This window comes from Zalophus californianus, chromosome 6 (assembly GCF_009762305.2).
Source record: "Zalophus californianus isolate mZalCal1 chromosome 6, mZalCal1.pri.v2, whole genome shotgun sequence".
NCBI lineage: Eukaryota > Metazoa > Chordata > Mammalia > Carnivora > Otariidae > Zalophus > Zalophus californianus.
In genome coordinates this window covers 91522074-91537910 of record NC_045600.1, presented here as the reverse complement: position 1 = coordinate 91537910, position 15837 = coordinate 91522074, and the positions used below count along the sequence as shown (strand labels likewise).

The 15837-nt window shown below is 42.5% G+C and overlaps 1 protein-coding gene across 4 annotated transcripts in view; it reads right to left on the bottom strand.

Moving 5' to 3' along the window:
• The window catches only part of SLC27A2 (solute carrier family 27 member 2), a 60479-nt gene that overhangs the window by 5918 nt on the left and 38724 nt on the right, over window positions 1–15837 (bottom strand). Inside the window, exons 5-11 of one of the 4 annotated variants that reach the window (XR_003515836.2) lie at window positions 15580–15774; window positions 12394–12484; window positions 10427–10625; window positions 8830–8927; window positions 5911–5918; window positions 4605–4735; window positions 3450–3585 (exon numbers count right to left, since the gene is read on the bottom strand). Coding sequence is in view for 2 of the 4 variants with exons in the window: in XM_027571421.2 (XP_027427222.1) it covers window positions 3409–3585; window positions 4605–4735; window positions 8830–8927; window positions 10427–10625; window positions 12394–12484; window positions 15580–15774 (891 nt within the window). In the remaining 2 variants the exon portion in view is untranslated. Of the gene's footprint in view, window positions 1–3093; window positions 3586–4604; window positions 4736–5910; window positions 5919–8829; window positions 8928–10426; window positions 10626–12393; window positions 12485–15579; window positions 15775–15837 lie in introns of those variants that run through there. The other 3 variants (XR_003515837.2, XM_027571421.2, XM_027571423.2) reach the window with 3 other exon arrangements.

Sequence of the window (15837 nt, the reverse complement as noted above, 5' to 3'; positions counted from 1 at the left end):
CCCCCCCCCCCCCCCCCCCCCCCCCCCCCCCCCCCCCGCCAGTCCTTCAGTACATTTCAAAGTTCCCTCTCTAGATTTGGAACTTGTACATTTTCTCTCTGGACGCTGTCGTCAAATAAAAGCTGTCCTCCCAGGCAGCTTGCCCAGTTAATTCATAGGTCAAAACCTGTTTTCTTCCTATTTGAGATGGCTCTGAAATGGGTTATATTAACATTGTCAAAGGTAAACAAAGCTGGATGCTAGTTAAAGTGGTAAGGACAGATTTTACTTAGTAATATATTGTTGCAGTAGGGAAAAGGGTCCAGGATAAAGTAGACTCAACTTTGACTTGGAGGTGAGCAGGCACTTTATAGGGAGGATGAGTGGGAAGGAGGCAAGCAGGGTCTTGGTAGAGTCAGGGAAGTGAAAAATGACAAAAGCAGGAAGAGGGCATAGGGTCCATGTGAAATCCATCCGGGTTTTGCTAACTGGTGCTTAGTGAAGTTAGACTTCTATCCCCCCCACAGGGGCTGGGAAACAGGCCCATCTTCAAGTGTTGGATGGAATCAACAGTAAATACCTTTTGTCAGCCTTGATTTTTCATAGTCAGTTACTTTCAGGGGAGCCAGGGTCATCCTAGGGTTGTGGCCTTGAGCTGTTGGAGCCTATGTTAGTGTTTGTCCAAGTCTTTACAGGCCAAGGTTGAGGCGTGGTCAACAAGATGGCTTGGAGGAGCCTGGCTAGAGTTTGGTCAAGGAGAGAGTTTTTATCAAGAGCATAAAGTTTCATGTTGACACTTCTTTCTAAGGGTCTTTCCAGTCAGCTTTCCTTGAAGGTCTGACCTGACTTCCTTCCTCATAGAGGCTTGGAGAACTATCACACTAGTGCTCAGCTCATCTCTTGGTCCATAGCAGGCACCCACAAAATGCTTGAGTGGATGTGCAAATGAACAACATGTGAACAAATCATCTCTTGGGTATGTCACTTCACTTGGCTAATCTTATCCATTTTTATAGTGATTCTCATTTGCTTCCATTTTTCATGCTGACATTTCCTAGTTTTATCCCTAAATTATTTTGCTGGCTGGAACATCCTATCTATGCACTGACTACAGGTTTCCAAACAATATGTTTGAAATTGGAGACCTATTGATTGATTTACATGGATATCAGCTTACGTTTTTAAAAAATAATCCACTTGTACTTTCAAATGATGATTCGTGCAGATATTTTTACAGGCATAGTTTGTGACCCTTCTAAAAGAGAAATATTGGTCTTTAAAACTGATTATCTGTCACAGGTAATGGCTTACTTTGATGTACACACACGCGAACCCAGGTGTTGAGGCCACTGTGCTGGTGTCTGTATCCATCACAGTGGACCTGTGGTACCTGGCCAGAACCACAGAGCTTTGGGGAAGTGGGAGACTGAGAAAGCCATCAGGCTGGGAGGGAGAGTTTCTGACCATCTAACTGGAAAGTCTAAAACCTGGCTCAAAGGTGGTCAGGCCCCAGTAGCCTCTGGTTACAGGCAAACTAATGTTCTGGCTAACAGTGTAAATGCTGACCCTTATCTGAGAACACACCCTTTGACATAACCTCTCCTTGCAACCAGATCTACTTTAACAAGATCAGAAGTCACATAATTGCACAATGTGATATTTTCGAAAACAAAAGTCATGTTCTCTCCCATCATTTGGGTTCAAATTGTCCCTGGGAGGTCAGTACAGCAAAGGCAGAGATATTTAGAGTTTTGCAAAAATTCCTAAGTGCTGACATACAAGCAACAACGTTACTGTTGGCAAAATTCACAAAGATGCAGGAGTATCTGGAGTTTTCCGAGGCCATCCTCAAATCCCTTAGGCATATTAAGTGCTCAGGCATTACTCATCATTGGGCATAATGAGTGGGGGCAGGGATTCTGGTCATGAGTCTTAGTCACTTAAAAACATGGAGAGAGTTTAATCAATATTTCTACAACTGTGTTGGGGGTGGGGGTGGTGACCTCTCTTGTCATCTATCATTGAGGATTCCCGAATATGTTTTCCTGGGGCCTTATGAGGGTTAAACTGGGGGAGAATTGGGGCTCCTTGCCAGCTCCTGGTCATCTGAAGATGTCCTCTAGGGAAGGAAACTCCATTTCTTTTAGGGAGGCTGGAGTGAACTTGGATTACACTTTTTGGACATGGACTTAGTTACTACGCTGTTCCCGTCTCCTAGGATAAGCTCTAGGAAAGAACATGTTGTCTTGATTGCCACTACGAGGGACCTGCTCCTAAGACTCTGTGTACAACTGACAGAGGCAGAGGGTAAGGAGTTCTCCTCAGGAAGGGAGCCGGCTGAGTGTAGAGAGAAAGAGCCTGTCTGCAAGAGCTCTTCAAAATTTCCAAACCTTCTTGCATCATGCCCAAGGGGCCTAGGTGCTTAAACAGGCTGCTTGGCAGGAGACTGGCTGTGGAGTGAAACCAGCTCAGGTTTGAGGAGCATGTGGGACTGGGGGTTACTAACCGGAGATCTGGGACTTACCTGGTCCACAGATACATTTTGTTCAGGCATGTGGAAGTCTTATAAAATCTGAGCCTTCACATTAAAAAAATTAGGGGGTTCCCATGAATAGCTGGGTTTCTGTTTTCTGAATAATCAGATCTTAGAAGTACCTGAGCTGTATTCCCACATGACAGTAATCAGCCAACTGAAGCTAAGTAGTGGCTACCCTCATGTTTGCCACGTTCGTAACTTGTTTCTCTCGTCCCCGTTACTAATGTGAATCCTGAAGACACTTGAGTGTACAATCCTAGATGAAGTTAAAAAATATCTACTAACACCTTCTACGTATATAATTCTGATGCTGTTGGCTTAGGCTCCTTCAAAGACTCTAGGTGGCGTTCTCACGGGCTGGAGAATGCAGTTTGTAGACAGGGGCCTGGATGCTATTAGGAGGGGAGAGTTGGCCTCACACTGGAGCTGGATTTCCACTGGACTGTTCATTAGTGACCCAGCCCCCTCACCTTTCAACTTCTTGCCATTTTTTTTTTTTACCTAGAATGCCATTATCATTATGAGTTAGGACACGTGTGAAAAGTTACCAATGAGGCTGTTAGGCTCAGGGTTTGCATTTAGAATAGTCAGGAAAGAGACAATGCCATCGCATCTGTTGGCATTCATCTATTTTATTATATATTTAAAAAAATAATGCACCCTCTAACAAGCTTGATCTGCAAATACGAATGGAAGGTGCGAATTGAAAAATACTTATCTCTAAATATTTTCACATGTAAAGGTTCAGGTGTAATTTTAAAAAGCCCTTATTGGAATGCATAAAAAATTACATCTTGTAATCTTCAATCAAATTAAGGTTGGATTACATCAAGTGGCTGTACTAGGTTCATTCAGTTTCTTTCTGGAAATGTGAATTAGCCTCTTAGAAATATTCAGAGTTTCAGAGCTTTATTATTTATGGCATTGTAAATGTCCTCAGTCATCGGCACATACATTTCTGCTTTGTCATCCAAGAAATATAAGGCATCTTTGATGACTGCAGGGTTAAAGCCCTCCTCCATGAGGGTCACTTTGCGGTGTTTAAAAGTTCCGGTAATCTCAATGGTGTCCTGAAAAACAGCAGTCACATTGTTGGAGTGTTGTGTAAACAGATGAGGGTTCAGGGCAAGGGGCAGAGGTGGGGCCGGAGGGCTGGCAACCCACAGGCATCTCGGGCTCAGGTGGAAGCTGTGAAAGGCAGTTCCACGTATCAATATCTCCTGTTTACAGAAGCTCCACGGGGCGGGGGGGGGGGGCTTGTTTTTATTCCTCTGGGGCTTTAAAATCACCTGTGGGGCATGAGGGGCTGTGGAGTGTGAAAGGCAGAGCAGAGCTGCTTATTGAGCTCCAGGAGTTACTAGAATATCCTGATTTATGGTGGGGTGGGGCTAGGGATCATCTACACACAGATGATTTTTTTTTCAGTTGCTAGGTGATGGCTGATCTGAGGGTATTTCAATGTTCATGTCTCTCAACCATTCTCGTAGTAAAGCAAATGTCAGTGCTTTATGAACATCAGCAGAAATAACCCTGTAACTTCCGCAGTAGCAGGTAATCTAATATTTCTTTTCTCAAGTCTTCAGCTATAGAATCATAGAGCTCACAGTCCAAAAGTGAAGTGTTAAGCTAACCAATGGGTTAATGCTTGTGAAAGAAAAAAAAAATCCCTCTGATGGTGATAGTTAAGCTTTTGATAGTTCCAAAACGGCTAATGATGCCCAATTAAATTTCACACCCTAGAAAGGTGTAGAACTTCAGTGGATTTTTCCATTCTTTAAAACTGGAAACAACAAACAGGAGGGTCGGAGCATTTCTATTTTAAGTGTCTGTCATGCCTTGTCAAACACAGACTTTGTGAGTTATCTGCTAATATTGCTGAGTGAACTGGTCTGTCATTTTAGGGGAAAAGGGATCAGGATTTGGCTTCTGCTAGTTCTATTTTCTGATATTTCTGCTTCCTGTTGAGCTTCCAGGTTAGGGGTAGTGAAAATATGGCTAATAGGTTCACCATGGTAGAAGGCAGTTGTTCCCTAAGAGACAGCGGTCTCCAAGAGAGAGGATAATTGAACTAGAGAGCAAGAGTTCTCACCTGTATTCTAAGAAACCGGGGCCTTGCATAAGTGGGCAGGTAATCGGCAACATGGTTAAAGAGTTTCTTTCCATCAAATACATAGTTTTCCTTCATTTTGATCGCAGCCATGCCAATTCGACCCTCATGACCTAGAAATAAAGTGAGAAAATATTAGACGTGTCCTATTTATGATGCTTTCCTAGTTCAAAGAAGAGGGGACTGAGAACATTACAACATGGGTTTCTTTTGGATAGTTGGAATTTTTATTTCAGATATATGTTGAAGTTATTCTAAGGTGAATACAACAACAAGAGCTATACACTGATTAAATCTTCTTTCTAAAGATTTATTCATTTTAGAGAGAGAGAGAGAGAGAGTGGGGAGGGGCAGAAGGAGAGGGAGAGAGAAATTTTAGCAGACGCCTCATTGAGCTCAGAGCCTGACTCAGGGCTCGATCCCAAGACCGTGAGATCATGACCTGAGCTGAAACCAAGAGTTGGACGTTCAATGGACTGCGCCGCCCAGGGGCCCCCATTAAATCTTTATCACATGCCAGACCCTATACTAAGTGTGTTTTATGGACTACCCCATTTAACCCTCACCACAGCCTTATGAAGAAGTAGAAATGTTATCTCCATTTTACAGATGGAAAAAACCTGAGGCTTAAAGACATGAAGGGATTTGTTCAAGCTCACACAGCAAATAATAGGCAGAGTCAGACAGTGCTTGTCGAGGTCATCCTTCTTAGTGGCCTACATGAAAACACCTGAATGGGAGACAGGTCCCACTTGTGGCTCAGGGAATTTTGTTTTTTGGACTCCCGTGAAAAGTCCTTGCTCTGCTGTCATGAACCACTGAGCTCGGGGTGCAGTGTCAGGTCTGTTGTGCTTGGGCACAAACAGCACCTTTGAGACTTATTTATTTAATCAAGATACTTAATAGCTCCGCCTCTCTGCATTTCAGAGAAGCTGTGGGTCAGAAGGGTGACAGGAGGCGCAAGGTGAGCTGCTGTGGGCCCTCCCGTTGATAAGCTTTATTCCCAAAGAGGCCATGTCTCCACTGAGACAGCAGATCCAGCAGTTCTTTCCTCCCTGTCAGGCAGCAACATAAGTGGAGAGGAGTTTAGAACAATTCCTATACTGTTTTCTTGTGAGGACAGTGGTAATTAGGTCTTAATACGTCTTCTACCTGATGCAGCAGACCCAGCGGGAGTCTAGGTCCACTTCCCTGAACTACTTAGCTGTAATCAGAGAGGGGAAGGAGCCGTCCTTCGTCAGCTGGGCCGCAGCTTTCGAAACCTCTCCCATGGTGATTGTGTGCTTACCTGTGGCTCTAAAGAAGGTAGGAAACAAGAGGGAACATTAAAAGAAAGGAAATGCACCCCTATACAATTTGCCTCTTAGCTGAAGGAGGGAGGAAGGGCACCGGGCTCTCTTTCTCTAGGGGTCCCTTGTAGCTCTGTCTCGAGAGCACCCGTCTCCGGAATCTCGAATGTCTCAGGTAAGCTTCTTTTAGAATCAAGGCAGAGGCTGATGCAACAGAAATCTTGAGCACTGACTGCCTCCTTGCCTCTTGCTCTGACAGAGGCAATGCCCAACTGAGACACGAATAGTCCTATTGGGTCTCAAGTCTCTGCCCCGGCTCCCAGGGTTTGGTTTGGGGTCAGTTCAGCTCCAGTTTATAGCTCTTCTGGCCAGAGTCTCTCTAGAGCTGCCCTGTCCAGTGTGGTAGCCACTGGTTACATTTGGCTAGTAAAATTAATTATAATAAAATCCAATAAAAAATTCAATTCCTCAGTGGTACTAGCCACATTTGGAGTGCTTAGCATCCATGTGGTAGTTATTGGCTACCATACTGGACAGTGCAGACATAGAACATTTTCATCATTGCAGAAAGTTCTATTGAGAACAAAAAGTTCTAGAGAGTAGCTGGGAAGTTCTGGTGTGACACCTAAAAAATGTCAACTGGACCCAAACTTTGGAGTACTTTCCTGGTCCAAAGCTGAGATGTGGGAAGGTCTTGCTGAGCTCTCGGCTGCTGAGAATCACTCTGGTAGACTGGCTTATTCTAGACAGCCCTGCCACATTTCTAGGCTGGAATGGAGCTGGCTGTGTGCCTGGCAGGCCAGCCAGCCACAGGCGTGGCATTGAGAATCAGACTCTGAAAGCCGAGAGACACTACTTCTCAGTTCATCTCTAATCTTTTAATGCTGCAAGAATTCTCATAGGACATCCAGCTCCTTTACACACCCCAGTCGGTGGGGCATTCCCCACCTCAGGAGATAGGCTTTTCTGTTGTCCGTCTCTGGTTATAGGAGGCATCTCAGGCTAAAGTTTGCTCCCTGGTGTTGCACACCTGTTCCTAGTTCTACCTGACCGCCTTATAATCATTTGAAAACCATTAGCTTCCTCTTCTTTTTGTTCTAGATTGGTGACTCCCAAACCTTATTGGTTGTTAGAGTCACTTGGGGATTAAAAGAAGACATGAAGAGTCTGAGTCCCAAACCCTAGAGGTTCTGATCCATTAGATCTGGCTTTAAAAAGTTTTCCAGATTGAATCACTATACTGTACACCTGAGACTAATACTACACTGTACCTTAAGTAACTGGAATTTAAATAAAAACTTAAAAGTTCTTCAGATGATTCTGATGATTGGCCGGACGAGGCTTCAGTGCTTCTCAGAATTTAGTGTTTTTAAAAAGCTGTGGTCACACACATGTAACATAAAATTCATCATCTTAGCCATTTTAAAGTGCACAATTCATTGGTATTTTGTACATTCACAACATTCTGCAACTATCATCCGTCTAGTTCTAGAACATTTTCATCACCCCCAAATCAGACTTCATTGTTTTTAAGAATCACTGGCGGGTTTGTTAAGACAGCTGCCCAGACCCCACCCCAGAGATTCGGATTCAGTAAGTAGGTCCGGGGTCAGCCTGAGAATTCGCATTGTGAACAAGCTCCCGCGTGATGCTGCTGCTGGTCCAGGGACCCCACTCTGAAGAGCAGTGGATTCGATCCTTCCATTCCATTCCCCAGATTCTCTCAACTTCTCATACACATTCTTTTGTGTTGTTACCTAAATCCACATTCGGAAGTGCATGCAACATTTCAGGTGGGGTCTGTGAGAGCCCAGCATGCCATGATGGCAGACAACCAGGACATGTGCCCTTGGGTGAATTCGGCCCACGTTCCAACACGAGAAGTGTGCTGTACCCCTCACGCTCTGTGACCTGAGATGCGGCTGTACTTCCCATCGTGGCATTGCCATAGGGTTGGAGAGGAACAGGGAGGAGAAAGTCTCAAATATTCTTTAAAAAATAAGAGACAGTACAAGGTCATGGAAACCATCACAGCTCAGGAAAGAGAGACTTTTGGATTTCCATTTTGAAAATAGGTGAGACTCCCAACTACTGAGTTCTGAGGGAATGCTAATCATCTCCCTAGCACCTGATATTTGGACAGTGATTTGGAGGTTTTAATCTTCTCTGTCATCTATAATTAAAATGATTTCTTCTCATGACAATACTCATGGGTACCTCTGATAAATAGGTGTTTAGTATTTATGTAGTTGAAATGAATGAGTTCTCTTGACAATCTCAACAGCAGGGCTGGTATTACCCCTAATTTTAGTGATTTGCCCGAAGTCCAATAGCCAGCAGGTACTGGAGCCAAGGACCCAAAGTCAGACCTCAGCACTCCCCACTCTGCTAGCAGAGGCAGATCTGCAGATGAAGGCGTGGTGATCCCACTCTGTGTGATGATTCTGAAACTCATGGGGTGGGCTGAGGTCAAGGACCTGTTTTAAAAGAAGTCTGGACAAAGTCAGCTCCTTTTCAGTTTTTTCTCCTAGCAACTCTACTTGTTTTTATTTGTGATTCCCAGTTCAGAGGCCAAGGGATCATTCCCCAGCTATCAAGCCTGACACATCTTTTCCCGAGGTGTGCCAAATGCAGTGTGGGACCATGTATCTTGGAGAGATCTGGCTTGCCCGAGAGCCCAAGAACAGCTGGGGAGCTGAACCACAGAAGGAGGCCAGATTCAGATGTACTGACCTGGCTGATTTACAGTGGAATATAAACCAGACATCAGCCCCTTACTCCCAGGTGGCTGAAAGAGCTGTTTGACTCTCCAGCTGGCGGGCAAAAGGGATGACAAACTTTGCTCTGGGGTTAAAATTATGTTCAGTTCCTGTATGGGTTTAGGCATAACGTTTAGACTTATAATATTCTGTGCATACCTGGCACAGACACTCCATAAACATTTACTTCTTGGACAAAATCGACCAGTCCTACTGTATCAGCAACTTCAGTGGTGGCCACATTTTCCCCTTTCCAGCTGGAAGAAAAGGCAAGGTTAGCAGAGGTTACCGGTGGGCCCTGGCCAGGCTGCCATGACAGGGCAGGTGGTATCTCCAGACTGCTGGAGGGTGTCTGCACCCGTTTTCCCATCTCTTTCCCCAAATCCCCACAACTCAGTCATGGGGAGGCATCCTGCTTGAGAAACAAAACACAAAGGCATAGGCTAAAATAATAAAATGTGAAATTCCAATCTCACCACATGAAACATGATACAAAGAATGATGTTGTTCTAATGTCGAAATACAGGTTTGGCCTCAGAAAGGCCCAGGAAATAAAAAATAAGTCTCAATGACTTTTTGTTGTGTTTAGGTCTCTCACTTTTCTTATTAACTTTGGTTGCTATTTAATTCAATTTAATAGAATGTTGTCCTTGTATTTTAGGGTCTCATGGCAAAGGGAAAGCTTTGAATAGAAGATATACTTTATTTGCAGGGAGGTTATAATGTTAGTGCCCAATCAGGTGCTACTTTTCCACTTAATAAAGAGTTAAAATTTGTCTTACATTTAAAAATTCTTTAGATCACCATGAAGTTGGCATAAAATCATGGCATAAAATCATATGGATCCTGAGTCGGAATACTAGAGATGGAAAGATCACTGGGACCCTCATTTCGTGGGAGAAGGAACTGGGGTTGAGAAGGCCTACCTGCCTTGATAGCACAGCTGGTCAGGAGTAAGAGGTGAGCTTAGGAGCTCGGTTCTCCCCATTCACATTCTTGCTCTTCCTACTGCAGCCAGACACCTTCCATCCCTTCCTCAATACATTCATGCAAAAAGTAATCATGTGTGTTAAGCACTGTGCTTGGTGCTGGGAGTGAACCAGCAGACACAGGGCCTGGCCTCAGGGAGCTTACATAGGAAGGAAGCTGATTAAACCAAAGTGTCATGAGGCTGGAGGACCATGCTGCAGTTAGGAATTAGCTTCATGGTCTTATTGTAACTTCTTGGTGTTATTCAAACTTCATGGTGCTGACTGGGGTTTCTGCGGGAAACCACCTGGTTAGGGCTGGAGCGTGGGAGGGAGGGAAACAGGCGGGGCTCAGAACCCTTCACCTCCTCTTCAGCTAGATCAGCTTCACATTAGTTTACATTTGATTTTATCTGAAGAAAGTTTACATTTGATTTCCCCATGATTGGAAATAGTGTGAAAATTCCTGGCTGTCCTACGAGTGTCTGGTAATAACTGAGGATAAATGAGAGAAATTGGATGGAATATTAGGCTCCAAAAATCGGGCACAGGTTTCCTGCCTTTTTCTCATCTGGTGTTGCTCAAGCAAGTTGTCTGTCTGTCCATTGCAGAGTGACACTTCCTGTGTTTTGTTCCTTATTTTCTGGGAATACAGAAGGTCGACCTGACATGCCAAGAGATAGAAGGAAATAGAGCATCGTAGCCAAAGTAGAATGTAATTCCAATTTAGGAGTCAGCCAAATTGTGCATGTGTTTGTTTTTTGGCTCAGTAATTCAAAGAAACCAACCGGAAAGTATCTCCAACTCGGTCATGGAAGTAGATGAAATTTTCATGGTCAATCATTAAGAGATCGCCACTATTGAAATAGAGGTCTCCTTTCTTAAAGACGTCTCTCAGTTTTTTCTTCTCTGTCTGAGTATTTCCTCCAGCATAGCCACTAAAGGGCGCAAATTGTGTGATTCCGCAAACAAGGAGTCCAACTTCACCTAAGACAGAAGAAAGTAAATTGTTATTTTATGTGCAAGCAGTAGGCAAATTTTATGATTAACATTCTCTTAAAACTGTTGCCATACACTCAAAAATGGGCATCTTCACACATGGACCTTAAACCTGCTACACATACCATTTTTAATTTATTTTAATGAATTAATTTTTTTTTTCAAATACCATTTTTAACCTTACAGGGGCTGGTACTAAGCCTGTCTTCAACAATGAAAAAATTAAAGACTGGCTTTTTTTATAATTAAAATGCCCTCAGAAAAATGTAGTGCAATGTTGTTCAAGTTGCATTTTCAGTTACCTTTATTAGAAATCATTTACAAAGCTGATCTCATTTTCTGTGTACAGTGGCAACATTCAGATGCTTATCATTTCAATAATTTGCATATATTATTAGGAATCAGTTTTTGAACTTACAAATGGAAGATATTTTCTCCTTTACATCAATCTTTAATTTTCCACAACCTAATACAACTCACAAGTGAAATATCCCCATCATTCCATCTTAATTTTACAGCATTTCCAAGATATAAACTTACAAAATTCTCTTTCAATCTGTTTTGATTGACCAAATGCACAGATTTTCCAAATTCTAGATCTTGAAGCGCCATATATATTTGTTCTGCAAGTGGATCTTAAAATTCTCTGAAAAGCGACTATGTTCAAAATAATTTTTATCTCATTTTACAGAAGATATGCATATCCCTCATATGCATAACCCTAAGTTCTACCAGTGGACATTGCCCCAGTTATTAAATTAACCCTGGGCTGAAATTAGCATATATTTTTTTTCAGACTACTCCCAGATTTTAAAATTTGTAATAAAGTTGAAACTCATTGGTTTTCCTATGCTTTTCTGAACTCTTGTAATTGGGTTTTGATCACATTTTATATTAAAGTGGCTAACCCATGGCTTAAAAAAAATAAAATCTAAATAACACCAAACTAAGAAAATTCTTTTAAAAACCTATCCTTCCCTGCCATATATATTTAAGTGTGTGAAGTCTGGCTGTAACAGGGGGTTTTGGAACATGTCGGGTATGTCTAGAGCGAGAGTGACAGAGGTCATGAGAATTTTACCTTAGCAACTTTGCTTTTTTCATTCCTTGATAGAAACATGAAAAAATGCCTAGCTTTGGAGCAAAATAACACAATGCTAAGAAGTGGTGAATGCTAAAGAACAAAAAACAAAGAAACCCAAAAAACCAACCAACCAAACCAAGCAACTGTTGCCATACAATCCATTGGCAACAAGCTGGCTGTAAGAAGTGTCCCTTTCCATGCCCATGTACATGTGTATCCATACACGTCAGATACACATGTACAGACACTGTACAAAGTACAGAATTCTATGTGGCCACACATTTGTAATTCTAAAAATGCCAGTATTTTACTGAATAATGATTTACACACATCATTAGACAAATGCACAGTATGTTAAGCTTGAAGGTAAAGACCCTCTAAAGCAAACTATATTTTGCAACCATAATTACATATTCCTTTCCACAAAATACCCCATTGTCAGGAAGTAGTTAAGCTAGGTTTCAAAGTATAATTATGTTACGTGTAGTGGTAAATTAGTACCTTTTGGAATTTCTGTAACTATTTCTGAGGGTACTTAAATAAATCTCTTTTATTCCCCCACTCTAAAAAATTTTACCACGCATTCATTTTAGCAATGATATGTTAGTTCTTAATAGTCACTTGATAAAGGTAAGAAAAAACCCAGGTTAACTGAACAAAACTCTCCCGTACCTTTGGGAACTCTGATGCAATATCCATTTCCATCTCGCACAGGCTCATCTTTCTCCACATCATATTTAATCAGATCGTAAGCTATGACTTTCTAGCAAAATGAAAATATATCATTTTATTTATTTATTTTTAAAGATTTTATTTATTTGAGGGAGGGAGAAGGAGAGAGGGCGCGCACGCAAGCACAAGCATGGGGAGGGGCAGAGGCAGAGAGAGAAGCAGGCTCCCTGCTGAGCAGGAAGCTAGACACAGGGCTCATCCCAGGACTCTGGGATCATGACCTAAGCCGAAGGCAGACACTTAGCTGACTGAGCCACCCAGGCACCCCAAAATATATCATTTTAAATACAAATTTCTTCACATCTTTTCCTTTTTATTGTGGTATAGCATATATTAAGTACAAAAAGTGCATATATCTTAAATACCCAGCTTGATAAAATTACGTATGGACCCATCCATGTCACTACCACCCAGGCCAAGAAATAAAACATTTCCAAATACTGTCAAAAGTCTCCTCTTGCCCCTTTCTGTCAAATCCACCACTATTCTAACTTATCACCATCAATTAGTCTTATACTTCAAATAAATGAGATAAGGGGATGAAGTATGTGTCTTTGTGTTGCTGTTTTCCCACTGTATAATGTCTGTTACTCGTCTAGCCATGCTAATGGTTTTTTCCCCAATAGGTCATTTTTTATTGCCATGGAATTTTCCTTGTATGAATATACCACAATTGATCTATCCTCCTGTTAACTGGCATTTGGACTGTTTTGAGTTTTAGACTTTTACAAGTGATGCTGTTATGAACACTCATACATGTGTTTTGGTAGACATATCACAAGTGGGTTTTAAAAACCCGTATGCCAGTGTTAGAAGTTTCATGTTTCCACACGTTTTCCAATATATTTAAGGCTCAGTGGTATAATTATTTCATGTCTGTGGCTATAAAATGATTAAAACTCCCATATTTAACATACACATTTCAAAGGCATAAGAATTTACATTTATGTAGTTCAGTAAGAGTAATAAGTATATTATTTTCTCTAATATTATCTACTCTTATTTTCTCTACTAAATAGGATGGTATTTAGAAGTAAATTATTAGCCAGGAAGACTGTATCCATTTCAAATTTATATTTAAGTCTCTATGATAAGTTAACCAGTCATATTCTTTAATTGTAGCAGATGACCACAACAATCAAGTAGTACTCATAGTCAGCCAATGTTAGATCTTGTTTATTTGCAAAGGTGTAAAAAATTTGGGGGTGCTAATGCTTCTTTCCACATCAGTTGCAGGGGCATCTTCTTCCTTTTTCTCAGTTAAAAAAATACCTTCTTGTTTAAAGCCGAAAAACTGACAATAAAACATGGCGATCAACCACTGAGAAGCCAAGAACTAGTAGTATATGGCACCCACTTTTAAGGTCCTCAAGTCTGGTTGAAAACAAATGTTTCCTTGGCGCTCGTCTTTTTGAGGGTCAATAGCAATGACATAGACATTTGGTGCCATGTCTCAATCAACGCAGCTTCTTATCCTTTCTTGTTCTGAGCTGCAATTGACCTGGGTCCCCGAGGTTCGGGCTGCTGCAGGTTGAACTGAAGCTAGCTAGAGAAGACTGACCTTATCGGGTGCGGTTGCAGTGGGGAGTCAGAAATGGATTCTCAGCCCTGTAAGCAGTGCTGCTCGGTAGAATTTTCTGCGATGATGGAAATGCTCTACCTCTGTACTGCCCAACATGGTAGTCATGAAACACACGTGGCTAATGAGCATGTGAAATATGGCTAGCATGAATGAAGAACTGGATTAAAAATGTCATTTACATCATTTAAATTGAAATGGTCACATGTAGCTAGTGGCCGCCATGCTGGATGACACAGGTGTGGAAGATGGTGGCGGGACCTGCGTCACATAGGTGTGGCTGTCAGTGTCCCAGAGGTTCCTGGGGCTTGAGAAGGTCTTGAGATAAGGCTACAATGTGAGGAATGGGATGATAATAAGCACTAGAGCTAAAAATTACTCACAGCTATTATATGCCAGACATTGGGTTGTATCCTCTAAGGATTTTTTCCCCAAGTTATTTAATTTAATTCTTTCAATAACCCTTCCCCCTTATTATAAATACAGAGTTTGGGCCAGGTGCACTAGGCTCTATGTTTTCTCTTTTTATCTCCATTTTACAAACAATGAAATGGTGGCCTAAGGAACATAAGTGACTAGCTCGAAGTCACCCAGTTGGTATGCAAGGTGCTGAAAGTTGATTTCTCAGGGCAGATCTCTTATGCACACAAATTGCTGTCCTTTGTACTCTGCCCATCAGTCCCTGGGGACACATGCTGTGGGGGAGCTCTGGTGTGACGGTTCAGGGCCAGGCAGGAGGGGCTGCCAGATGCATAGTGACTGCAGTGACTCCTCAAGCCAGTGGAGGCTCAGCCTTCGCTGAATATTCCTGGGATTGCTGAAAAACAGGGGGTCACCCAGAAGACTGACTGCTCAAACACAAAAAAGGCGAAGAGACTGTCTGGAGACCCCGGGCCATTAAAATGCCTGAGAGGGAACAGAGACTGCTATGTGAGCTGGCTGAAAAGTAAGAACTATCTTTCTGGTGGAGTAATCAGGCAAATACAAATGTCTATGAGATCCCAGAGCTGCCGCGCAGTCCAGTTCTCTTGAAGGTCTAAACGGAAACGGTGGTTCCTAACCCTGGAGGCACAGCTTTCGAAAAACACCGATGCGGGTGCTGTCTAGGAACCACGGGACCTGGAGCTCAGGGGGTGGCACCCTGCACCTGTAGACAGACAGAGGTCCCCCGGTCACTGTGACACATAGGACCATGAGTGAGAAACACCACATTTCACAGTGTGCGGTAAACTTACCAAACCAGTAGGCTTCTGGTGTTTTGTCATCTACACATATAAATGGCATCAGGAAGACTGTGCATAAGTTGCAGGTAGCAGAGGCGTAATAGGTTGTTATGAAGAGAAATTGAGATTTTAAAAATTAAAGGGCCCTGTCACTTTGCGCTCACCGTCATAGAGAATGAGCAGATCCTCTGTCTTGGTGAACACGGATCGGCCATGGCTCTGATGCGGTATGAAATTCTAAGAACATCATCATGACACAGCTTTTAAGAAGTCTCTGTATTCTGAAAGGCAGCTATGTATGCTTTCATCTTTCAATGTACTTACTTTCTGTAGGTAGTTTACTCTCCCAATAGCACCGATTTTTCTCGTATAATTCATAAAGGCAATATTGCCTTCAGTGGCAGCGTAGAACTCATAAATGCAAATGTCCCCAAATCTCCTGTTGAATTCCCTCCACACATCTCCTCGCAAGCCATTTCCTATTGCTAGTCTCACTTTATGGACGCGATCATTTGGTTTCTGTGGTAGGAGGAGAAGAGACCAAATTAAAACCTCTCCAGAGACTGTACTTATATGCTCGCA